This window comes from Oreochromis aureus, linkage group 7 (genome assembly GCF_013358895.1).
Source record: "Oreochromis aureus strain Israel breed Guangdong linkage group 7, ZZ_aureus, whole genome shotgun sequence".
Taxonomy (NCBI): domain Eukaryota; kingdom Metazoa; phylum Chordata; class Actinopteri; order Cichliformes; family Cichlidae; genus Oreochromis; species Oreochromis aureus.
Window position 1 is genome coordinate 12574970 of NC_052948.1, and position 24924 is coordinate 12599893.

Genomic DNA, 24924 nt, shown 5'->3' on the forward strand with positions numbered 1-24924 from the left:
CCCTCGGCGGTGATTTTAATGCAGTTTATCAGTCTGCAGCACACCCAGCAGCAGGCTCTCTGCGACATTTCAATTGTATCCTAAAATGCATTAACAGGACTTAGATCCCCGAACATCACATAAGGCAGCATTTATAAAGGGTTTATAAGTTGTGACTAATGGCTTTTATAAACGGTATTAAAAAATTTGCCAAGGATTTAGATCCCTTTGCAGAAAATAAAAAAGTAAGTCATCCCTTAATACATGCTCATGAGGTTTTTCACTTTTACTGCACTAAGCCATCAAGCCTGCATTTATAAATATATGATGACACTGCAACTTTTTTTAAGTACCGGTACAGTTAAAAGAAAATTATCACCACTTTCCAATAGATTTCTAAAACCTAAATTAAAATGATACCCAAACACCAACCCATGAAACTAATAAACAATGGCACTATGTTTGTCTTTACTAAACACACACACTCTACTCAAAGTGCAGGCTGAATAAAAAGTATGTGTGTACCTGTTCTCCAAACACTTCTTGGAAGGGTGGGTTATCGAGCTCAGCAATCCTGCAATACTGAAAGAGGTGAAGAAACACCCAGAACACAGCAAGATCTTTACAGCTTGACAAAAATGTCGCAGTGAATCTAATTTTCTGTTCTGTGAAGAGATGAGACAAACACTGAACTTTTTGGCAAGAGGGAAAAAAGGTAGGCTAGGTTTGAAGAAAATAAAGGCATTTGAGCACTCGAGCAGGAACACCTCAATCCAGCTGTGAAGCATGGTGGAGGGCGCACTGGGGCTGTTGCGCTACATCGGTCCATGGATGCCTTGTAGTCACTGAAGTACAATAAAATCAAAACTATAAGAAGAAATTTTGCAGTTAATGCAAGTCAGGATGAGCTTAGAAGCGGATCAAGGATCAAATTAAGGATGTAATACAAAGAAAAATATAACATATTACAAAGTTGAAAAAAATCATTAAAAATATATTTAGGTTATCATGAGATAAGTTAATATAATTTTAACTGCATATCTTGCTAAGTCAGCCTTTTTATTCTGAAAACTTTTTATTTCCACACAGTCTTTTCCTCCTCATCTTCAGCAGAAAGAAAAACAAATAAGTAGTTTCAAATGTAGTTTCAAGAAGACAGTTACTCCCACTGGATATTTACTCCAACTGCCAACTAGATGATCATTATGAAAGGTCTTTTGGTAACAGCCTATGTGAATAGAAGAAATAATTACAGCAAGTCAAACCTGTTTCAAAGTAGGTCAATACATGAGCATCAGCTAATGCTTTAAGACAGCTTTGAAAAATGTGAACCTCTCCTTTTATATGTTTTTATCAAGGTCTTGATGCATGCTCTATCATCCGGGTAAGGAAATCCCAAAAGGTTTGTCAATGCTGCTAGTTTCAGTCATTCTGCAAATGTATTGTTTATAAGGTTGGGGAAACCTGCAGTCAGCTGAGACGGAAGAAATCACTTGGATAAGTGATGAAACGTTTCTCCCACTGATGATGATGAACGGAATCAACATTTTGGGATTTCATAAAGGTCATAAAACAAAGTATTTCTTGATAAATTTAAAGTTTTAAGAGCTAAATAAAGCAAACAAAGCAGCGTATATACAAATCAAAGTTATCTATAAAGCCTCATTGAGTGATTGGCTACTGTTAATTAGTTCTTAACTGTACACCCTTTGAAAAACAGTGCCTCGGTATAACATTCTTAGCTAAATCAAAAGTGTATGAGGCTTTAAATAATCAAAAATTGAACAGATAACTAATTAAATCAGTTTACTGTTGCCACACTAGATGATGCTGGGTTACATCAATTGAGAAAAACATGATCACAAAAGATTAAAAATAGCCAGCTGATGAGTCACCTAACGGTTCTAAGCAGTGTAGTAATGATCTCTATGCAGGAATTAGTGCAGCACTTCCGTTGACTATAAACTCATCCCACGATTACATTCACACATTCTTTGCATGCCACTCCATTCAGTTTCAGTTGTACCAAACCCAGACATACCAAGCTCACATTCACAGAAGTTGGTTTCGTCACCTGTGTTCTGATGAAACTTATCCTAAAAAAACAAAACCAACATGTCATGTAATCAGTCTTCATTCGATTCTCACACCTACAGAGGTCATATAAGCCATATAATGACCTCCAGGAAGCTCTGCAGACCTCCAAAAACCATTTTGAATTGCTTATACAACAACAAAAACAACAACACTGTTCATTTCAGGTTAAAACATTACCAGCTTGTATCCTGACATTTAACTTGCAATGCGGACAAACTGCAATCTCAACATTTTTTAGGCCTAGGGAGGAGCTCACTCACAAGACTACGTCCTCTGAGATCCAGGTGTCAGTATGACTTAGACTCAGGAGCTGCACTAACCACCCAAAAGCTGGGATTTTATGAGCTGGTAAGGGCAGATTGTTGATTTATTCAAACAGATATATTAGAGATATATTTCTCTAACGTAATAATCAATAACGCTATGACTCCTCCTTTCAGATTCACAGAAATTGTTTACATGTTGCCTAAAAACGTGCTTTCCTTGTGTTGAGTGCTCATGTACTTTTCTTTGTCAAAATTCTTTCTCGTGTTCTTAGTGAGACAGCAGGAAAAACAGAACATTATCAATGATGGCAGGTAATAATACCAACAATCATAAAGATAAAACCCTCTGAGGAGCGAACAAATTCGTTATATTAAGAAAAAGCATCTTTCCAGCCCTGTTATAACTATCCTACCTTCTTTTATCTCTCTTAGATCATGGAAACCCTTGCAGTGCAGAGGATGCCACCTACTGCATGAATGGAGGGACATGCTATAAAATATCTTCCATGGACACACTTTCTTGTGTGTAAGTTTATTGAAATCAATTGGTGTTTTTAATTGTCTTAGAAAAAAAAATAATTTTAATCTTAACATAAAAAAATATGGAGACTACCCAACGTGGCAATGTTCTTGGCCAATTTGCAAATATTTGTACAATGCTATCTGCCTGCAGGTGCAACCCAAACTACAAAGGCAGCAGATGTGAACAGTTCCAGCTCGGAGTCACACAGCCCATTTCAAATGAGGCTGGTTTAATTGCAGCTGTGATCGTCATTACTCTCCTTATCTTGATGGTGCTGGGACTTATTGTCTACTACATACGCAAGTAAGTACATTGTGGTTTTAGGCAAATGCTCTCAAAGCATCTATAAGTAGCACCAGGACGTCTTTGTATAACTGTACATACTTTCTAAGCTTATAACCATTACTTCCCACCACACAGGATGCTAAAAGCGAAGGAACAGAGACAACAGAACCACAACCAAGAATACTGGAAGGTACAATCAAGAGCATGATCCTTCCTTCTGATTTGATTTGGTGGTGCATTTGATGGTTTCAGGAACGAATTGTGAGAAGTGTCATTTATCTTGTCATGCTATCTGAAGTTTTGAAAATGATTTTGAAAAAAGTCAAAAAAAAGAAAAAAATGAGAGAGAGAGAGAGAGAGAGAGAGAGAGAGAGTGAAAAACTGCTGCATTGACCTTAAAGGGCATATTGACGAGTATCACACCACCATCGCTCTGATGTTAAATCACATTTCACCTTGTCAAAATATATTAAAGTGCAGTTTAAGTGTGACTTTTTAAAATTTGTGGCAATTGTGGGATTATAAACTAAGTTGCTGTATGTGATTAGAAAATATTTTGCATTTGTAAATATATTCCATCATTTTTTTAAATGATTTGAATGTGTGATTTCTGGTGACATGCAATTACACACTCTTATTTACTTGTGAGACGTTAACGCACTAGTAATTCTTCCACTTCGGTGCTTCATTCCAAACCTCAACTCTTAACCTAATCTCACATCTAATCACATCTCTTAAAGTATAATTGCTTATTGAGGTGTCCTGGACCAGTCAGTGAGATCTCACTTTACAAAGATGTCAGCACTTTGCAGTTTTTAAAACTAAAACTGGATCCCACAATGCTGGACATGCAAGAACACACATGCATGTGTGTAGGGGTCTGTATAATAAGGGGTGCACATAAGTGGTCCGCAGGTGCGCATTTGCTGTCAAAATAAAAGACGCGCACCAGATAAGGAGTTGAAACGCGCGTTTGGGTACATAAAGTTTTCTGGTGTAGGACAGACACTTGTTTAGAACTCTTAAAGATGTCGAAGAAGCAAGCTCCTTTAACCCTCTCAGGCTCAAATTAAGTTTTAGTTGCTAATGCACAACCAAGTCCTGCAGTGGTACTTCTGACTAAAAAAAAACTCATAAAATATGTATGTGGGGTAATCAGGTTGTTAGTGTTTTAACTGTTGCAAATCTGCAACGCCTGCTTTGAGAGGGTTAAGCAATTACTTTGGTGTTCCTCCACCTCCAAAGAAATGTCAGAAGGAGTCCGAACCGCAAAAGAAGCGCGTATTCTCGGAAAAGTGGTTGCAGGAGGTGAGCTGGCTTCAAACAAATGATGAACGCACAGAGATGTGGTGCAGAATATGCCGTGAAAATCCAAATCTAGCGGACAAAAACAGCGCCTTTTATATGTACGCAAACGCGCGTTGCAACTTCTTATCTGGTGCGCGTCTTTTATTTTGACAGCGAATGCGCACCTGCGGACCACTTGTATGCACCCCTGTGTATAATTAGCTTATCCCAAGCTATTCATCGGTGTCCTTAATCTAAAAAAAACAGGGGCACGGGTGATCCCAGGAGATTTATGAGAATGGTGTCACCAAATCGGCTTCAATTTGCTGCACAGAGGAGGAAATCCAAGCTTGTTGGACTGCATTTCCCATAGTTTGTGTTCGTTAACAAATTTTTTTTTTAAAAACAACGAAAATGTGTGGGCAGAAACAACATTTTGAATGCCGACTGAATGGTTTCACTTTAGAATTCTTGCCAGCATTAGGTCAGGACTGACACTGTGGCTGTTGATATTGGTATTTTAAAAATGCTACACTGAAACCATTAGAGAGTAAAAATATGTAGTCAGTGTTTTTTTTCCCCCCTTCCTTAAGGAAATATCTGTATATAGACGGCCGTAAAAGGAAGAAAATATGCCAACCTGATTTAAATAAATTGTGAGTGAAATGTTTTTTACTTAAAAGTAGTAATTTATTTTTTAAAAATGTACTGGATTGATGTGTTACATTTTAAGGAGAGAACTGAACTGCCTTCTGTATAAATCCAAGAAACTTATATCAGAGTCTGTTTTGGGGGGCGGGGACTGCTTCCGTTCAGTGGCAGAAAGTCTTCCTTACTTTAATGCTGTAATTGAGAAAATGCTTAATGTAAATAAACTCAAAACATTTATATAAATGCATACTTAAGACTAATTTTATTTCCTTAAAGTTCAGACACATTGAAAAGCTCTATCAAAATGACACAAGATCACAAAGTTTGCTTGCAGGTAAACTCACACACTTGTGTAAACAGTTTTACTTCCTTCTGGCATTGTCAAACTCCTTCGCAATTTTCAGTGCAGTGTTGTTGAGTCCCACGGACTGCATGTTAGCAATGATGGTGACCACCACCCCCTGTGGGAGGATCGGGGTCTGTCCTTGGCACTGGTCAATCTCTTCGCTGGGTAACACCAGGAGGACACTGCTAGCGCCCACAGCACCTCCTGTGTGTGATACATAGTGTCTGCGCTTCCTGCACTGGCCATATTTTTGCACCTTCTCCACTACCAACCAGCCTTGAGCATACAGTCCATCCTTATCCCAGCTGGCTTCAGTCCCATCAACTGGTGCCCAAAGCTCTATCGCTGTTTTGGGTTTGAGAAATCCAGGAAGTAAGCCGTTAGTATCCTGAAAGTGAGCCACCTGGTAGCTGTAAAGCAGAGCATTTCCAAAGAGCAGCAGGTTTCCCACAGTGGAAAGAAAACCGCCTCCTGCCCACTTGTAGGAGTTGTCTACGTACGGGCAATTCACAACACGTCCGCGCTTGTTGTGATGATAAAACCTGTGGAATCGCATAGACAGGTAGTACAAACTCACTGCTATACATCATTAAAAACAACAAGCATGAGCATCATGTTTTTAAGGCAATTTGAACATAACTTGAGACTGGAGATTATACACTACCTAGAGCGGTTGTAAATAATAGGGTCATTCTCATCAGGCACTGTATTGAGCATTCCCAGCTCGCGGAACATATCCGTCATGACGTCCAGGAATCGCCGACCAGCAGCCCGCTCCACAACAGCACTAAGCAGCGTGAAGGCATGAGTGGAGTACAGAAAGGTTGTGCCTGCATGCATGGAGTAAAACATACATCTCATCAAGACGTTAACATTGTAACTGTGAATACAGAGAAACAGAGAAATAAAGTTTGAGCTTTACCAGGTTTGAAAATGAGGGGGTCATTCTTAAAAAGGTCCAAAGACTGAATGACACTTTCAAAGTTGTCTTTTAAGTAGTACTCCTCGTGCTCAAACTCTTTTTTCTTCTTGGTGTTCTGATCTGTTGCGGCTTTGTTGTTTTTACTTTCAGATGAGCTCTTTTCATTCTCTTTTTCTTTAACCGGGGGCTTTAAAAGTCGCTTGGCTTTCTCCTTGTCCTCCTTCACTTTCTTTGCATCTTTCTCGTAATGCCGAATGCCACTCAGGTGGGACAGAAGCATACGTGAGGTTATTGTGACCTTAAAAACAATACAAACCAAACAAATAAGATAAACACTGCGAATGGCAGAAGAACGAGATACTGCATGTCATTTTTTTTTTGCAGTATTTGAAATTGCTTACGTCTTGCCCATCAAACTGTTTTTGGGGAAACTCTGGGACATATTTCTGGACTGGGGCATCAAGATCTAGTTTCCCCTCCTCGCACAGTCGTGCAGCAGCTGCAGAGGTGAGGGGCTTACTGACGCTGGCGATTCTCATCACTGTTTCTGGCGTGCATGGGACACGATTCTCCAAATCAGCATAACCAATTCCTAAATTAGATAAAGAGTTTTAAAAAGTCATAAGACAATGCATTTTTAGGGAAATATACTGGTGTTTACAGATGACGCATTAACCTAATGTAATAAATTATATATTTTAAAACATTCTGCTGTAAGGAAACTGAACACAGACCCTTTAAATCTATCTAAATGTATCTTTTTTAGCACTGCAACAAAGCACAATTCAAATACAATCTATGATAAATATGCAGAAATACTAATACAAGCAGATACCAGTGGGCTACCTCCAGTTGAGTCAAAAGCAGCTACATGCTTTGACCTAAAATGTCTGTTTTGAGTCACTCAGATGTCTGCCAACAGTGACAATAGCAACAATAACAAATTTTAGGACTTGCTGCCATTCTTGTACAACAACTATGAACCTTTTTAACCTTTAGCCAGTGTTACATTACTGTTAAAACATTTGTAACAGTGTCTATTTTTACATATTTAAAGTGCACTCCATGATTCAGTAGCTTGTAGTATCACCTTTAGTCGGTCTGTCACATTATTCTGGAGGAATTCGGACCCACACTTTACTAAAACTTTGCTTTAGTTCATTGATGTTTGTGGGGATTAATTTATCTACTACTCTCCTAAGGTCCTGCCACAGCATTTTAGTCATACTCAGGTGTGGACTTTGACTGATTTGTTCAGCCATTCTGTTGTAGATTTGCCGCTGTGCTTGGGATCATTGTCCTGTCACATGACTCAGTTTGCCCCAAGCTTTAGCTGTCAGACAGATGGACTCACATTTGACTTTGGTATACAGAGGAGCTCATGGCTGAATCAGTGCCTGCAAGGTTCCCAAGTCCTGTGCCTTGATAGCTGGTATGGGGCGTTTGTGATGATATGCTGTTTGTTTTTTGCCAAACATCTCCACGTTGGTCTGATCTGTATGAAGGACATAGTTCCACATGCCATGTTTTTTTGTTTGTTTGTTTGTTTTTTTTTAGAGAGAGAAGAGGCTCCTGAAACCCTTTCCAAACAAGACATATTTGCTTATTTTTTTCTAATTATACTGACATGAACTTTAACATTTAACATGTAAACTGAAGCCTATAGGGCTCACACTGCTCACACTTGCTGATAATCAGTGAGTGTGCATTTGCATTTGACTAGCACCACCTAGCTGCGAGTTATCCTTGTAATTCATGTGGAGGCACTAAGGCTGTATTTAGTTTTTCAGAGTCCTGTAAAAAAAAAATCCAGCGCTCAAGGGGTTAATAATTTTGGTTTCCACTGACCATTACTACATCATTTTGTTCTCAACAAATTACACAGTGTATGATAGGATAAAGTTTAAGCCTTACTATTTCATTCATCAAGATCCGATGTGTGCGCGCTCCCTTATTTATTTAATTTATATTTTAAAGCAAAAGTTAACACACCGGAGGTACCGAATTGAGCCCTAGTTTGTTCTTATAATCTTTTGGGGGAATGTCATTCTCTTTTTCTATAATAGCAGTTGTTATTTGAGCTGTTTTTCTGTGCGGTCATGTCATGTTTGTGTTGGATCAGCTGTTTTTGAATCACACTTTCAGCAAAACTTTTGTAAACTTCCTACACTAAAAATGTGGGACACTGTGCATGTGGGAATTGTGGATTGGGATGCATGGTCACCAACCTTCACACCAGACCTGAGCCCCATCCACAGAGACGCCAACTACCACTCCTGGAGCACCGACCTCATCCTGCCAACACACAGACACACCGAGTTGCTACAGGTGGGCTTCGGGTTAATAAGACAGAGCAAAGGGACACTAGTCAATCAATTACAAAGCAGGTTATAAGCCTACCTCTGTGCCTACCTTTATCCGCTCCACAAGGTCTCTGCTAACTTTTATAGCATCTTTGTATCGATCCGTCTTCTCTGCTCTATTAACTTTAACATCGCAGGAACTGCTGGCTCCGTCGCTGCTGTATTTTAGCCCGACAGCTAAAGCGATCCCCACTCCAACCCCACATATCCAAATTTTGGACTTTAACCGGTATTTACGAAAGGCTGGTCCTCCCACATATCGCCTTTGTTGTTGAATAAAAATACTATCTGACTTCTGCTGCTGCCTGGCTCGCGCTCCTGCACGCGGGGTCATCAAAGGGGACTCGCGCGCTGCTAGCATGCTGCATTTGTTACAAAAAGTACTTTGCCTGGGCAAAAACAAACGCAACATCGTGAGAAAGTACTCTTTCTTTGTCGGCGACAAGTGGCTCCAGTAAATGATCTGCTCGCCGTTACCAACAGCTTGTTTACTTCCTGTACGCGTCCTCGTTCGGAACGCCTCGAACAAGACCAAATAAATCAAATCATGATTCAAAGAACGTTGATCGAGGGGAATCGGGCAGAGTTTGTAGCTAGAGGTGAGACCAATGACTTTTATACAGTCATTGGGTGAGACCAGGGAACATAAAACCTTGTCCTTGAACAATATCGGCTTTTATTGACGTGTGTACTGTGTATGTTGGCCTACTCAGTGCTAACAACACTACAACAAATCACACACAGACAAGCACACAGCAGCAGGGATATTCATTTAGAGAAATAAATGCTAAAAACACAGTTTATTCTAATAATGACACCAACAATCAAATAAATAAGTAAAAGTTAAAAACCTGGCTTTCAGACGAGCAAGTGCTGTAAATAGGTTGTTGTAACCTTCTGCAGCAACTTGCTGGCAGCTGGATACCATTAATTTACTGGAAACAACTATCTATAGTAACTTTACTGTAAACACTTTTTACATCATGCTATAACTGCTTTTACAGTAAAGTCGCTGGTAATAATTTGCTGTATTATCTACAGTAAAGATACTGTAAATTAAATGTATGATAGCTTTCTGTTATTTAATTTATAGTAATTGAATTACAGGATCTCATGTGAATTAAATTTACAATAACTGACTGGTAGCTGGATGTCAGCAAGTTAACATAGAATTTACAGCAACTTGTTTACAGTACTGTTTACAAAGTGTGTTATTATCATGGGTAAATCCTGATCTCCAAGCAGTTAACGTGGGATTGTAGGGTATTTCTCAGTACCCCGTTTTGATTTGGGGGTTGTCTAACCAGCTAATATTGATTTGGCAGTTTTGAAAAGCTGATGCTGAACAGTGCTTTTTAAACATAATTTGTTTAACGTAATTTGACATTTAGATGAGTGAAGTCACCGTTCTTAATATGCATTTCATTAATATACTAATGCATTTGTTTAAAAAAACACAGACACACATGAACAGACAGTTTGGAGCATTCCATCTGCAGTGTCTCAGAATGCCAACCCACATAACCACAATAGGCCTACATACACAAGCTAGAGACCAAACTCCAAGTTTGTGCAACTGCATTGAGAATAAACTCTGGCTCTCTTTCTCTCTCACCCACACACAGACCCTTATCTTTCCACTGCTGCAGCAGCAAAGGAATGTCAGTGGGCTTGCCAGCTATTTAACTGCTGCAAGCACAGTGTTCTGTGCCAACATAAACTAGTGACTAATATATTCATCGTACTGTACGTGCATTTAGTACATGAAAGTTAATTTTATTTTTCAACTTTAACTTCATTGATATCTATCAAGTAAAGTGAAATACTTTGCATACTATATAGTACACTCACCAGCCACTTTGTTAGGTACTTATGTTCAACTGCTTAACACAAAAAGTTAAGTCACATAGCAGCAATTTACTGCAATTAGACATACAGATATGATGAAAAGGCTGCCTGCTTAAGTTCATATCAAGCATCAGAATGGGTAAAGTTTTACAGTGATTTAAGTGACTTTGAACGTGGCATGGTTGTTGGTGCCAGATGTGCTAGTCTGAATATTTCCAAAACTACCGAACTACTGGGGTTTTCCCACACAACTATCTCTAGGGTTTTCCAAAAATGGGCCAGAAATGAGAAAATATCCAGTAAGCTGCAGTTCTCTGAGCGAAAATGCCTTTGTTTATGTCAGAGGTCAGAGGACAATGGCCTGACTAATTTGAGCTGATAGGAAGGCAACAGTAATTCAAATAACTAATTGTTACAGCCAAGGTATGCAGACGAGCATCTCTGAATATACAACACGCTGAATCTCGAAGCAGATGGGCTACAGCAGTAGAAGACCAGATTGGATGCCTTTGCGTCACACAGGCTCACCAAAACTGGACAATAGAAGAGTGGAAAAAATATTACCTGGTCTTGATTTCTGCTGTATTAGAACAACTACATGAAAGCATGAATCTATCCTGCCTTGTATCAGCAGTTCAGTTTTGGGTTGTTGGTGTAATGGTGTGGGGAATATTTTCTTGGCATACTATGGGCTCCTTAATATCAACTGAGCATCATTTAAATGCCGCAATATTGTTGCTGACCATGAACCTCCATTTATGACCACAGTGTGCCCATCTTCTGATGACTGATTCCAGGAGGACAAAGCTCCATGTCACAATATTCAAATAATCTCAAACTGGTTTCTTGAACATGATAATGTACTCAAATGGCATTCACAGTCACCAGATCTCAATCCAATAGAGCTCCCTTGGGATGGCAGTTTCTCATAATGGATGTGCAGCCAATAAATCTGCAGGAACTGTGTGATGCTATCATGGGATCATGGACCACAATCTCTTAACTGACAACAAATGCTGTTTCCAGCATCTTGTTGAGTCTATGCCACGAAGAATTAAGGCAAAAAAGTATCCAACCCAGTACTAGCACAGTGTAACTATAAAGTGTCCAGTGAGTGTATATCTGATATTTTATTGTAAAATTATTATAGTTTATTAGATCAATTATTTAGAGAGATTTCAGAGGGTAAATGACTGAACAAATACTGTAGCTGTTTTGGGAGAGCTGGAGTGAACCAAAGAAACACATTACAATGCTTTTGAACAGCTGGCAGTCAAACTGAGGCCCGAGGAAAAGAAAAAAGAGAGAGAAGTTTTGAAAATCCTGCAAAATTAATAGATTTATTTACTTTTTAGCTATTTGAAAAATGTAATACATTTTACATATGGAAAGATAAAATAAAATCTATTAAATAAGCTTCCTCTTTTCTTTTGCACTGCAATCAAGCTTCATTCAACTACAGGTCACCTCTGATGAACAAAAAAAGTCTACGTATGTACCACAAACAAAGTTACAAAACTTTCAAAACATGCTTTTATTTATATTTATATTTTTTACATTTTAGATATGATGACACTTGAATCATCTACATTAAAACAATGCTAGAACAGAGCACTACCGGTACACCAAAAATCGTACTATACAGACAAAATGAAAAAATTTTGAACCTTGGTTTTAAACAACAACAACAACAACAAAAAGGGCTGAAATCTTGTGCCATTTCTTTAACATTACAGTAGCACCAGTATACATATTGACAGTCACTGTCAGGGTATACATACACTTGTGATGACTTTCATGTGTATATTCACTGGGGTGTAATGACTCTTCTTTAACACAGTTTGTTGTATGCATAATGCTGAGGTTTTACTAAGTGCAAAATTTCTCCACTTTGTCCTTTGGTATTTGCATGATCAAGGCAGAATGCTACGTACCAGATCAGCTTAAATGCAGTTGTAGAAAACAATCTTGTAACCAATGGTACTTGGTCAATGGTCATTTCACCAGATGACTTGTCAAAAAAAAATATCAAGGATTGCGAAAGGCAAAGATAAAAACTGGCTTGCGAAAACAACCGTGTTTCTCAGTTTAGGCTTCATGAGAGGGAATGGTTAAGCGTTACTTCCCCTTTGAGTTCTGCTGAAGGCAGGACGATGCAATAAGAATAGCATCTGGCTGTTTGTTCTCCACCATTGCATTGGCAAGGTACGAGAAGAAGGGGTTTATGGTAAGCAAGGTGCAAATACATAAAGCCAAAACCACAGTGTATGTGTGTGTGAGGGGCAAGGGGAGGGGTCAGACGGTGCTTTCACAAATTATTCAGTTCCATTAGAGTCTGGTCCAGCATCTGGTGCATTTCGAGGTTCTCTTCTTTAGCTTGTGATACTTTCTCTGTTAGAACAATGAAAATGAAAACATTTTAATGTCACACAAGCGCACACAAGTGAGTCAGCTGGTTAGCTTGTATTAATAATCAAGCTGGCTACATTGTTCAGGTCAGTCGGTAAATCTGAGTGCTTTTTAACCCGACCTGCACAGCACTGACAGCAAACAAGAGAAACACACAGAATAGCAAGCAGTCATGCAGATTACAAATACGCTGCAACTGATACAGAACACACAGTAACAGTATACAGGTAGATTATTATAGTGTTGGTTATAACAGTTTAGTAATGCCAAACTAAAGGTTAGAAAATTATATATAATTAAAGATAATCCCTGATTTTTACGGTTTCAAATACACTTCCACCAACGGCGACACAGACACATCGAGCAGCACAGGCATCGTACTCGGGCAATGCAAACGGAAGAGCTTTGGATCTTACGCTGGGTCCGATTGTCATACACACACCGAAAGCAAAACCGCAGTGAACGGATCAAACACATGAACAAGTTAGTCCTCATTCAAGGCCACACGAAGTTCATTAGAGAGAAGGCGGTTTTTCTCAACTTGATGGTAGTGACGATCTTTGCAGTCAGAAAGCAAGTTGAAAAAACAGAGAGAATAGGAAATCAGAGGAAAACAGGAAGAGAGAAAGTGGAATACCCTTTGACATCTACCTTCTCTAGAAAGGAGCGCCGAGATTGGTTTAATCTTTGTAAAAGGTCTAAATAGATATTACAAAATAAAGTATTTTGATGGTTCCTGCTTTTTCTTTTTGTCTGCAAGAAGCGAGCCAGGGCTGTGCATAGAATAAGAAACAGAAGTTAGAGCATTGTGACAAAAAAATGGAACCATTTAAGTTGAAAAATGAAGAAACAGAAAAATAAATCATGAATTCAATCACTACTCTGTCTTGATTATTCACTCGGTTTCCTGTAAGTATCATTAATGTGGCTGCTAAACCTCAGCCAGTCTTTAGGCCAAATTTGGTTTCATGTAAAAAAAAAAAAAACAGTTTAAAGATGTAGCTCAACATTTTTGGCTGTTCAGGTTTTAATTATGAAGTTCCAGATTGCTTTCAGCAGAAAACTGCTCACTCCTGCTAATCTTTATCTCTCATAATTTATGGCAATGACTTTAATAAAAAGACTCAGAATGTGTCATGGTGTATTTATTTAAATATATGACAGGATACCATGTATCATACAAAGCCTGTTTGTCATAATCACTTATGTCAGTCAGTTTCATCCAATATTTCATCGTCAGATGAGGTTCCACAACTCTTACATACTGTTCTGCACGCCAACCATTACTCTACGTTGCCACAGTCTTGCTGATAACACCCCAACACCAATTACCACCAGCTCGTACATCCTGCCTGCCAATTACTCCCATCACAATACTACATGTTCAAAAGTGCTTGCATGCATCAGTCAACTAGACTCAGCTTTCAGTCAAGTATCTACAGATACTGGAGGTTTCTGTGCTTTCAGTGTTGCTGTGATATTCCTATTATATCAGCTTCACAGAAAAGAAAAGAAAAACTTTGGAGGAAGAAGAAAATGAACATCGACTGAAATCCATAAAACTACACCAAGGAAGAGTGAGGACCTAGTGGTTTGCTGAGATGCGAGAAAAGAAAAAAAAAAGAAAATGATTCAATAACATAACTTAAAATCAAGGCTTCCTGGTTTTATTAGAGCCAGTGAAAAATAAATATGAATGAAAAATAAAAAGGACAGAGAAAAGAGATACAGCTTTACATAGAAGGAAGGACGTTTATTTTTTTTACACAACACAGAAAGATTCTAGGATTCTGTACAAGTGATGGGATGCAAGTAATGTTGACATCAAGACATGAGGAGGAAAGGGAAGCAAAGACAGAGAGGGAAGGGGGAAAAAAATGGAGAAAAGGCTGGAGAGAGCAGAGAGATGCTGCTCAGCCGGCAGGAGGCGTCTTTGATGAGGTGTAAACAATTTATCTGTGTGGAAGAGAAGAAGTAGAGTGAACCTGGGGGGCGCAGGAGGGGGACCTACGGAAATGTAAAATGCCAACCAAAATACACCAGAAACATGGGAGTCACGGCAGGGCACCACAAAAACCACAATGCACAGTGTAAATGCATCCTGTGCACTGAAAAACACTTGCAAACACACACACACACTGAAGGGTTGGGGCAAGTCCTTCCTGTGATTACATCAACACCTTCCTGCTACATCACGAGGCGCAGCGCTCAACTGACAGACAGTTGTGGCTCTCATCTTTACACACTGGGCATTTTACTTAGGAAAAACTGTGGGCTCGGCCACACTGGTGCTAAGCTATGGCGGCTTCTCCTCACCTGGTATATTGACATAGCAAAGGAGGGTATCACAAACACACGTGTGGGCCTTTCTTCTCAACGGAAGTAGACCATATTAGTAGAAATGGGGACACTACATATAACCATGAGGATCAGCATGTAAACCAGTTTCATTGAAAAAAAAAAATTCTTATTGCAGTTTTTGTCGATCAACAGCTTGCATGCATTGCTTAAGAAGTGAAAATGTCCAAAAAAACTACAATGGGCATTTGAACATAAACTCATAAAAGAATCTAAAAATTAACATGCTGCGTTCTGTTCATGCATGACATGACATCATTCGTTTTTTTCTGTACTCTGAAACGTCAAAGATACTGACACAAAAGGCATACAGTATCATCATAAGGACACAATTAAAGACAGGATTAACTATTACAGGTGCAGCTCAAGTACAGAAGCAACAAACTTCTGTTTTAAGACTTGAAACTTATAGACTATATATAAAAAAGGAATTTTAGTATAGATGAGATGTTTAGTTCTAGTGAGCATGTAAAGTCATAAATGAGGGAGACAAAGGAGGTGAGGCAGTTGATGTGTAGGTAACACAGGTGCAGGCCAGAGGCGAGAGAGGGGGCGTGATGGTGGAAACAAGCAGGTACGGCAAGTAGAAAAATTACATGGAAGTCATGTCGTTGAGGGCGTGGTCCAGCTCCTCGCTGATGGCCTTGTACTTCAGTTTCTGGGCATACAACTCATCTATTGGTGGGCCAGGAGTGAGAGGTGCACGTTGGGGGTGGGGTGGGGTTGGGTGGGAGGTAGGGTGGTGATTGAAAGGAAGTGAAAGGTGGAGGAGGAACATGACACAAGGAGGTGGAAGGTGAAGCATCCAGACCATTTGCAGGACAGGGAAGGAAAAAAAAAAACATGGAGAGAGGACAGAAAAACGAGGGGGAAAAAAGGAAACAAAGTTACACCAGAAAGACAGAGTGGAAGTGCAGCAGATCTAAGGTTAGATTCTTCAGCACCATTGAGAAATGGGCTGTAGTTCACTTGGAATGTGGCGCTTATAAGACTAAGTCAACACCTAAGCCTGATATCGCTGCTTAACTTTAAAACCACCCTTTCCTACCTGGAACTGAAAAAAGCAACCAACTAAATGTAATAGTGAAAGGATAAGAAGTACCAAAATAGAAGTAAGATGCTGTCTGAAAAAAAGAGAAGATGAAGCAGGATAGAGTTCAAAAAGGAATGTGAAAAAGGGACCTAGGAGATTTTTTTAAACACTTACCCAAAACACTTCCAATGATACAATAAACATTGCAAAAATAATCATAGTAGCATTCTGGGTTTGGAGGCAGAAAAGCAAGCAAACAAAAAACCCCAAAAAGCGTACCTTCCAGGTCATCAATGGTCTTCTCAAGCTTGGCTACTGATCTCTCAGCGAACTCAGCACGAGTCTCAGCCTGCATTACAGAGACAGATTCAGAAGTCAGTCCAACACTTGATGTGGAAACTCGTGTAATTTATCCTGGTGTGAGCCTAAAACACCAGATGGGGCATTGTGAAACTGTACCTCCTTCAGCTTGTCAGTGAGGACCTTGATCTCCTCCTCATACTTGTCCTCCTTCTGTGAGTACTGTGGGTCGAGAACAACAACAGCGATAAGGAATCGCAAACGTGTGCGTAGAGTTAAATATTTTCACTGCATTTATAGAAATGAGGTTTTTTTAAAAAACAGAAGTGAAGAGGCTCTTCTGCGCCCCATCCATCAAGTCTGCAGGGGAGCTGCAAGGGTTTGACAGCATGCAGTCACCCGGAAGGGTGGCACTTACCTTCTCAGCCTGTGCCTCCAGTGACTTCAGGTTGTTGGTCACAGTTTTCAACTCTTCCTCAAGCTCAGAGCATTTGCTGGTGTTTTAGGGGATAAAGTTGCCAAGGACGAGTAGGAAAAAGGAGGGAGACGACGATGGACAGATCCGGAGATAGACACAAATAAAAAGGTGGAGGGAAAAAGAAGGAAAGAGGGGGAGAGGAAACAAAATAATAAATAAAAACTACAGGGTTTTAACAAGGAGGGAACGCCAAGTACCTCAAAAGTGCCTTAACAGAGCAGGAATGTGAGAAAAGGAACGTCAATCTTGAATTCACACACAGTAGCAGTGTGTTTTTTATCTGTTTGGATTGAAATATCAAGCTTTTCTGTGGTGTTATTCTTGCACAGCCCCTGCCATGTTAGGCATGAAACAGTCTAATTACACTTGGAATTAAAGAGCACAATAAAGGAGAGGAGCACGCACAGCAAGCAAAGCAGTGAGAAGAGCCACTCAGAGATACAAGTGTGTTATGCTTTCTGTTTGCAGTACCTGTAAGACTGTGGAGTCTAGTGATTTCATGCTTTGCTCCAAAACCCTTAGCTCATCCTCCACTCTTCGAGCACGCCTGTTAGTGGGTGTGGCGCGCATGTGCAAGCCAAAACCATTCAAACCACGAGGGGCATGCAAATAATCAGCACATACAGTAAGAACACAGGGCACACTGTTCAAATGGAAACAACTACTAGACTTTTAAGTGTTAGCGCTCGAAGCTTCCTGAGTATTTCAATTCCAGCATACGTGCAAGTTTAAGCAAAGATTTTGTGTGTGAAAAAAAAGGCAAAAGGACTTACCCTTCTGACAGCTCGGCGCGCTCCTCTGTACGCTCCAGATCACCCTCAATGATGACCAGTTTACGGGCAACCTTTTGGTGTAGCACAACAAAGTTTTTAGAAACAACAACCACAAAATGACTGTGAGACAGCACTGGGTTACGTCCAGCCCAGAGTGTTTCGCCCGCTTACGATTATCCTTACAACTCCAATTCTGGTGAATTATAAACAAGGTTTAAAGGCTACAGGACATATTACAAACCTTTCAGTGAAAATTCAAGTGTTATAACTAGGTTAAAACAAGTTCAACAGAATGAAGAGATCAGGGTTGTTATAACTGAATTAATGTCTGTGGTAGAGCTATCCATTCCAAAGCTAAAGGCTTAAAAAACTCGCCTCCTCATATTTGCGGTCAGCCTCCTCAGCGATGTGTTTGGCCTCTTTCAGCTGGATCTCCTGCAGCTCCATCTTCTCCTCGTCCTTCATGGCCCTGTTCTCAATGACCTTCATGCCTCTGTGTGCGGGAACAGTCAAAGAATGTTAAGAATTAAGTGGTGAGACCTGACAGACTTCCTGCAGTTTTCCCTGAGGACCCATATGTGGTTAAACAGTAGTGCTGGCAAGTAAATCTTTAATGTGCTCCTAAGGTGAATGCTTAAATGTTTTCCGATATTAAAAAAAGGGCAGCGGCACTTCTACAAAGGAGTGGAAACATGGTCACATGGCCTGTTTACCTCCCTGTCTGAGCCTGAGCTGCCTCACAAAACTCACCTCTCACTCTCATCAGCAGCCTTCTCAGCCTCCTCCAGCTTGGTCAGAGCAGTGGCCAGACGCTCCTGAGCACGATCCAACTCCTCCTCAACCAGCTGGATACGTCTGTTAAGGGAAGCGACCTCTCCCTCAGCCTAAGGAAAGAAGAAACGGCATGTCGGGAGATTGTTTTTGCGGGGATGCTCAACAAATCAGTCACATATAGCACAACAAGAAAGTCGGTCCAAAGAAAGCAACCAGTGAATGTCTTTGTTTACTAGAGTAGGTGTCTCCACCATTGTTGTTATGCCCACTGAGAGAGTGTAATCGTGGTTGTTCTGAAGTGTTATCTGTGAGCCACCTGTTGGGAAAAGCCCTCCCACCAGGCCTGCTCCTCATTGACTATGTATAATGATAATTTCCCCAAACTAACATAAGGCTGAATGCCTCGCCTCATTACTGAGCTCCCCTGAGAGGACATTAACAAGGCTCAAGTCAAAAGGGCCTGGCACAATTAATGAATTCTGAAAATGACTGCTTGCATTGTACAGCTACAAAGTAGGCTCCCTGGGGTTTGAAACATTTAAGTGTAATTTATCTGGTCATCAGTGTAAGCTATGGGGTCTGTGTTAAATGAGGTGGTATCTTTGCAGAAAAGCTGATATACATGAGTACACATTGAAAAAAAAGGTGGGTCTTTTTATGATTATTCAAACGTGTAGCTACTTCTGCTTTCTGACACTGCTCAGCAGGGATCAAGACCTGCACTGGTGTCACTGAAAAGCGGATACATTCAGCAGAAGCCTGCACACGAGGCAAAAGTCTTTTCAGAAGCTTTCCCCTGCAGCCTTAGGTTAAAGTGTGCAGCGCTGGGCCAGAGTGCACTGGATGTTTTTAAAGCATGATGAGGAAGTTTCTAATGACCTATAAACCCATTAGTGGTCACTACTATTTCTAATACATTATAGTTTGTCAACATAAATTACAAGCTGTTACACTAAGCCTGAGATTAACTGTGACTGCTGCGAGCCTGTGCACTAAGATTTATTTCCCTTATAGATAGCTGCCGCTATGTTCTGTTGCTCGTTGCTGTGAAACTATATTGTCCTTATAAGGGCAAGTCAAAGAGCATAAGCTGACAGAGCACACTGGCACCTTCAAATGTTGCCACAGTAGTAGTTTCCTGGTTGCTGAAAATACTTTATTCAAATGTTTGGCCTAGTCCTGGTTGGGCTGGAGCAATGAATGAAAGGATCGCAATATATATATATATATATAAATATATATATATATAAACAGTCAGGTTTACCGGAAAAGGAGATGCAAGTGAACTCGTTTAAGGAGATGAGACAATACAATGACACAATGTGCCACAGTTGCTGCTGAGCCAACAGGGCATCAGCGGCCTAACGTTGCCAATTAGAGGCGCTTATCCAGGAGCAGCAGGCTATCAAAGCTTCATCTGAGACTTGCGGTGGCACACGGAGAGCCAAGTAAAAGCTCAGCTTCCAGCACTGGGATGGGTCAAGAGCAATCCCGCTATCTCACTGTGTATCAATTCAAACTATGGCCCTACATGAACTCTACACAAGTGCACAGGAAATGATACAGAGAGAGAGAGAGAGACAAAAAGGAGGCAATTGTGCGCTCGCAGGTATGCTCTAAGCGCGGTAAACATGCTTACTTGGTCCCTGGCTTTCCTGTGCGCAAGCAACTCCTTCTGTAATCTCTCGGCTCTGTCTTCAGCACCGTCTGCCTGCTCTTGTAAGGATTTGATCTTTCGTTTCACTGCATCCAGCGATGTCACTCCTGCCATTGTTTATGTACCGTTGTATATATTTAGATATATAATATAAAAAACAGGACTACACTTTTGCGCTGCAGCACAGTTTCCGAGAATTTCACCAGGAACGAGGTGACGTCCTTGGTTGTGCAGAGCGCTGCGTGAAGAGAGGCGAAAGAGTGCGCAAGCTTTCTGGAGACGCACTGTGCAGTGAATGTATTTACCAGGAAGTACGGTGATTTCAAAAGAAGCATGAAAAAATAACCGGTATTCTGCGGGGTTGTGCAAAACTTTAGACCGCGATAACATGCTGCACTACCACTGTAAAATAATAAAATGTAATAAAATTTCAAAGATACAAAATACCAATGCCGTTTAATGACGTGAACACACCCAGACCCACACACAACGGAGCGTACTCGTAGCGTACATACTGTGCTACAGCCCCCTCTGCGGGTCAGCCGCGAGCAGTACATACGTGGCAGTGAAATGTTTTGGAGAGTGCAGGACATTCAATAAGTCTTCACTGGCTACAGTAATTACAGGCTGCCTCTGAAACTTTGCAGATATCACGGAACAACCAATCCTAAAATATGTAAGGGAAAAACAAGTCCATAAAACACAAGTAGTAGTTAAAGTTACTCCAACAACCCACAAACTATCTGGTAAATATCTTTTTTTGGGGGGGGGGGGGGACACACACCACAATATGCTTTCTATAGGGAATGAAATGTCCAATCAAATACGAGCAGGGAAGACTCAATTGACTTTTGACCCACTTTGGCCTAACCAGCCACCCACCCCCTACTTTGAGATCCAATTAAAGGATTATTGCAGCTTGTTTCCCCTCTGCAACCGGATTCGTCTGATTGAGTTTTATAAGCAAACGTCTCTATCTGTCGAACTTGATGTTGACCGTCACCTCTTGTCATTCAGGGGACTCCTGTCATAAAAACCTATCTTTATGAGGACATTAAGATGACAAAATCTGAATTCTTTACATAATTTATTTTATTTATTTATTTTTGTCACGCATTTATTACCAAGGGGAGAAAACATTGGGGCAACAAAACAAAGTTTTCTTCTTCTTCTTTTTTAAGAACTGTTTATTCAATTGAAAAAAATGCTGCAGCTTTCTTTTCCTTTCTTTTTTCTTTTTTAATTTGTGTGCTGCCCAAGACTTTTTGATAGGGAACCGTTTTTCCTTTGGTCAGCAAAGAGCGCAGCACGCAGATGTGAGCTCTATCTTGACCATATAAAGCAGTGGGCTATATTTATCTAGGCGCTTGAGCTTTTTGGGAAGGCTGTGCGTTCAGTCTGCTTGACTTACCGCTCTGAAAAGACCTAAAAGGCGGAGATCACGGTCCACAAACACGAGAGATTGTTACAAATTTGCACAGAAATACCGACGAGGCTCCAGGGGAGGATGAACTGAATTTAAAAATAGATGTCTTGAAAGTGCTACATTTGAACAATTAAACCGACTTTCTTTGGACTGACTTGTGATTGTGCGTGTGACAATTCAAGAAGCGACAGTTCCAACTACGGGCCTAAATGGTTGATTAAAAACAAACAAACAAACAAATAAATAAAAGTTTGTAGTGTATCAGCTTTTCAGGATGGGTAGTGGGGAAAAACCCATCCACAGACTGGAGCAGTGGTGGTGAACTGTCGCTTCCCTCGGAGGTGGCAGAATGAAAATGTGGGGTAGCGTGTAGGAATGGTGCCATTGTAAATCCCTTCCTTACTTACATCGGTGGCTTTCTTCTCAGCCAGCTCAAGTTTCTCCTGGGCATCTTTAAGAGCCTCAGAGTACTTGTCCAACTCATCCTCAGTTCCCTTCAGTTTCTTCTGCAGAGCTACCAAATCGTCCTCAAGCTGAGTTTCAGTGCAGGACAGTTTCAGGGGTGATCAGCGGAGGGTCGGAGTTGCGTGAGCGCGCACAGGCGCAAAAGCGCATACACACAGAGAAGAGAGAGAGACAGGGGACAGCACACGGGAAAGAAAGAGACAGGAGAAAAGTTAGGGAAGCCCATGCACTTCAGGATCAGATACCTTGGTGGCGACCTCCTCAGCAGTCAGCAGCTTTTCTTCAGCTTTTTGGAACTCCTCAAGCACTTTATCTCTTTCGTCCTCAGTTATACGCAATTTCTTTTCCAGCTCTCTTATATCATCATCTAACTTCACATGCATATGAACAAATTATACAGTTAAACAGAATATAACAGAAACATGCAGTTTTCAACGATCAAGCGACATTTCTCTTAAATTTACTTAATCAAAATGATTTCTGGGTGATATGGTTTATGGATTACATCAACAGTCGCTAAAACAGTGGAGAAGATGATTTTTTTTTTTTTATCACTCTTCAAAAATGACATTAAAAATGCAAAAAAATGTTTAAAGGATGTTTTATTTTTAATTTTAATCCTTAACTGGGATTGTCCATGAAAATAATTAATCCGTTTTAAGGAGGCGGTCCATTTAAACTGGTATTCCTGCATTTTTACCGCATCTTTCGGGTTTTCCCACAAAAGGAAGAAGGAAAAAAAATCAGCCGACCTGTTTGCTTCTGTCCTCTGCTGCTTTCTTGTCTGACTCGGCCTGCTCAGCTCTGTCCAAGGCATTCTCCTTGTCGAGCTTGAGCATCTGCATCTTCTTCTTAATGGCATCCATGGCTGCTTAGTGTTGTTCGGCGGCACCGACAAAAACGTCCAACGGAAAACCAAGGAGAGAGTGGGAGAGGGGCTGGGGCGTCTGTGCCTAACTGAACGCTAAGCTGGAGTGCAGGCTCTGCCTGACTTTGCACTGTCAAATATGTACTTTCAAGGTGGTGGTGGTGGGGGAGTGACTGGATTCCTTTGGACATCCAATACTTTTTGGGAGGAGGCGTGTGTGGGTGCTCCGGCGTTTTTTTAAGGATCTGCTTGGCCATTCGTTGCTCCCATACATTTGAGACGCCTTTATATGGGGTGTGACGAGTATGCTCCCACGGAAAGGGTTCCTGCCATTTAATGTCAGAGAAGATGCAGAAAAAGACTGTTTACGTTTGCGTTAATGCCCCGGTCACATATTTAAAAGCAACATGCAGCCTCTGTCTCTGAATTGAGTGGCCTCTGAGTTTGCTCACTTTCCCAAAGTTTCTGAAAGTTGGCATATGTTTAATTTGCAAGGAAATTATGTTTTCTGGTCTTATTTCACAGTGGCAGTGCCTTCCTGTTTTCTCTTCTTGCCCTGGAAAAGCTGGGAGAGGGACCAGAGCCAGCTGCAGAACAAGCTTTTGTCACCGTGTAGTCTCTGGTAGCTCTTTATCTCTGCCTGAGTGTGTTTGGGTGGCTGAGTGAGTGTAAGTTCCCTTGGAATATGCTGTAGTGGCTCTCTGTGATAAGAGATGCTTTTGGTTAGCCAAGCAAGCCCTAGAGGCATTGTTCACAGTCTAGGGGGCTCAACAGAGGGAAGTGTTTACCTGATAATGTATCGGATATCCCTCCCGTAAACTGTTGATGTGTCATTTGTCTGGCATCACAGCATCCTGGCAGCTTTGTACTTCAATAAGAGCAGCTAAGTCACTGATTGGCTTGTGATTTGTGAAATGTTTACTGTTTTAAAAACTAATGAAGAAGAAAATTTCACATCATATTGCATGTTAATTACTAGCCTTACTAAATTTAAGCAATTATTATTCGATGCAATTATAACAATATGCCTAACAGAAATGATATCAAGTAATGATCCCTCTGCAGTAACTTAGTGAAAAGTCAAAGCACACTACTACGGTGACTGAGGACACTCCAAGTGTCTTTTAGTCTTCTCAAGGATATTTTTAGGATCGCCTTCTCTTCCATGCACCTGCCTTAGTCTGTAATATGGATACAAGACACGGTGCCAAGAGTGGAAGGTCTAAAGGCATTAGATATGTCTCTTAAAATAATCCCTGTCTTGCTCAGGCTTTGGCCTGTTTTATAGAATATTGTTGCTATGCTTGGCAGACTGAATAAAAGAAATAATTACATAATAAGAAGCAAATTATGATTTTTACAGTGCCAGAGAAAGATGAGACTTCTTATCTTATTGATTTATTTGTCTCCTTCCAATTGAGCCATTAGTGATTTTTTTTTTTTAAGATTTGACTGTCATGAGCCCTAAAAGAAAAAGCATTTTGCTAATCTGGAGACAGCCTTTGTTTTCTAATTATTAATGGCAGTGAAAGACACTGTTTACAGAGTTTGTGTCTAACTGCTCTTCTCTCACACTTTTTAAAAATCAAAGCTCTGGAACGCTTTTCTCTATAAATAAGGAAGTCTGGGAGGTTGCTGCATACAGAGGTCTTTCCTGAGTCTTGCATGACTGACTTAGTAAATTAAGCCACTTCATTTATTTAATGCTTTAAGTGTTCTGTCCTTTTTTTGTTTGCTTGTTGCCATATTGTGCACGTTTATTGTGCATGTTTCTGGTTACACTACCTATGCACAGTTTGCCATTTATGTTTTCAGT

At 40.5% G+C, this 24924-nt stretch overlaps 3 protein-coding genes across 15 annotated transcripts; 1 reads left to right on the forward strand and 2 right to left on the reverse strand.

The window, feature by feature from the left end:
* Positions 1 to 2372: 2372 nt before the first annotated feature.
* LOC116326229 (pro-neuregulin-4, membrane-bound isoform) lies at positions 2373 to 3744 on the forward strand. Its single transcript, XM_031747421.2, has 5 exons — positions 2373 to 2424; positions 2615 to 2654; positions 2775 to 2868; positions 3016 to 3168; positions 3286 to 3744. Exons 2-5 carry the CDS (start codon positions 2645 to 2647, stop codon positions 3356 to 3358), a joined length of 330 nt encoding a protein of 109 aa, XP_031603281.1. The 5' UTR covers positions 2373 to 2424; positions 2615 to 2644; the 3' UTR covers positions 3359 to 3744.
* A 1361-nt stretch (positions 3745 to 5105) lies between these two features.
* lactb (lactamase, beta) lies at positions 5106 to 9275 on the reverse strand. Of its 2 annotated transcripts, none has more exons than XM_031747405.2 (6): positions 8757 to 9275; positions 8585 to 8651; positions 6758 to 6948; positions 6357 to 6654; positions 6099 to 6264; positions 5106 to 5976 (listed from the first exon to the last, which is right to left on the reverse strand). In XM_031747405.2, the coding sequence occupies exons 1-6, from the start codon at positions 9129 to 9131 to the stop codon at positions 5451 to 5453; spliced, it is 1623 nt and encodes a 540-aa protein (XP_031603265.1). In that variant the 5' UTR covers positions 9132 to 9275; the 3' UTR covers positions 5106 to 5450. The 2 variants fall into 2 exon arrangements, with proteins under 2 accessions (XP_031603265.1, XP_031603266.1); XM_031747406.2 differs by having other exon boundaries at positions 8769 to 9274.
* Positions 9276 to 11888: 2613 nt separating this feature from the next.
* tpm1 (tropomyosin 1 (alpha)) lies at positions 11889 to 23273 on the reverse strand. Of its 12 annotated transcripts, none has more exons than XM_031747335.2 (10): positions 22993 to 23270; positions 22486 to 22611; positions 22183 to 22308; positions 18669 to 18802; positions 18294 to 18411; positions 17919 to 17989; positions 17086 to 17161; positions 16827 to 16889; positions 16647 to 16716; positions 12078 to 12958 (listed from the first exon to the last, which is right to left on the reverse strand). In XM_031747335.2, the coding sequence occupies exons 1-10, from the start codon at positions 23104 to 23106 to the stop codon at positions 12876 to 12878; spliced, it is 981 nt and encodes a 326-aa protein (XP_031603195.1). In that variant the 5' UTR covers positions 23107 to 23270; the 3' UTR covers positions 12078 to 12875. The 12 variants fall into 12 exon arrangements, with proteins under 12 accessions (XP_031603199.1, XP_031603195.1, XP_031603196.1 ...); XM_039614298.1 differs by lacking the exons at positions 12078 to 12958; positions 17086 to 17161; positions 22486 to 22611 and adding exons at positions 14106 to 14932; positions 15931 to 16009; positions 17617 to 17692 and having other exon boundaries at positions 22993 to 23272; XM_039614297.1 differs by lacking the exons at positions 12078 to 12958; positions 22183 to 22308 and adding exons at positions 14106 to 14932; positions 15931 to 16009 and having other exon boundaries at positions 22993 to 23268.
* Positions 23274 to 24924: the final 1651 nt, after the last annotated feature.

What these genes read in the sequence shown, in the direction of transcription:
- LOC116326229 (XM_031747421.2), top strand. An exon ending in ATGGACACACTTTCTTGTGT is followed by an intron (nt 2,869 to 3,015) that starts GTAAGTTTATTG and finishes ATCTGCCTGCAG; the next exon opens with GTGCAACCCAAACTACAAAG. An exon ending in ATTGTCTACTACATACGCAA is followed by an intron (nt 3,169 to 3,285) that starts GTAAGTACATTG and finishes CCCACCACACAG; the next exon opens with GATGCTAAAAGCGAAGGAAC.
- lactb (XM_031747405.2), bottom strand. Translation starts at nt 9,131, where the DNA reads ATGTTGCGTTTGTTTTTGCCCAGGCAAAGTACTTTTTGTAACAAATGC. An exon ending in AACAGTTTGATGGGCAAGAC is followed by an intron (nt 6,655 to 6,757) that starts GTAAGCAATTTC and finishes ATTGTTTTTAAG; the next exon opens with GTCACAATAACCTCACGTAT. An exon ending in CCCCCTCATTTTCAAACCTG is followed by an intron (nt 6,265 to 6,356) that starts GTAAAGCTCAAA and finishes CCATGCATGCAG; the next exon opens with GCACAACCTTTCTGTACTCC.
- tpm1 (XM_031747335.2), bottom strand. Translation starts at nt 23,106, where the DNA reads ATGGATGCCATTAAGAAGAAGATGCAGATGCTCAAGCTCGACAAGGAG. An exon ending in CTGAGGAGGTCGCCACCAAG is followed by an intron (nt 22,309 to 22,485) that starts GTATCTGATCCT and finishes ACTGAAACTCAG; the next exon opens with CTTGAGGACGATTTGGTAGC. An exon ending in TGGAGGCACAGGCTGAGAAG is followed by an intron (nt 16,890 to 17,085) that starts GTAAGTGCCACC and finishes CTCGACCCACAG; the next exon opens with TACTCACAGAAGGAGGACAA.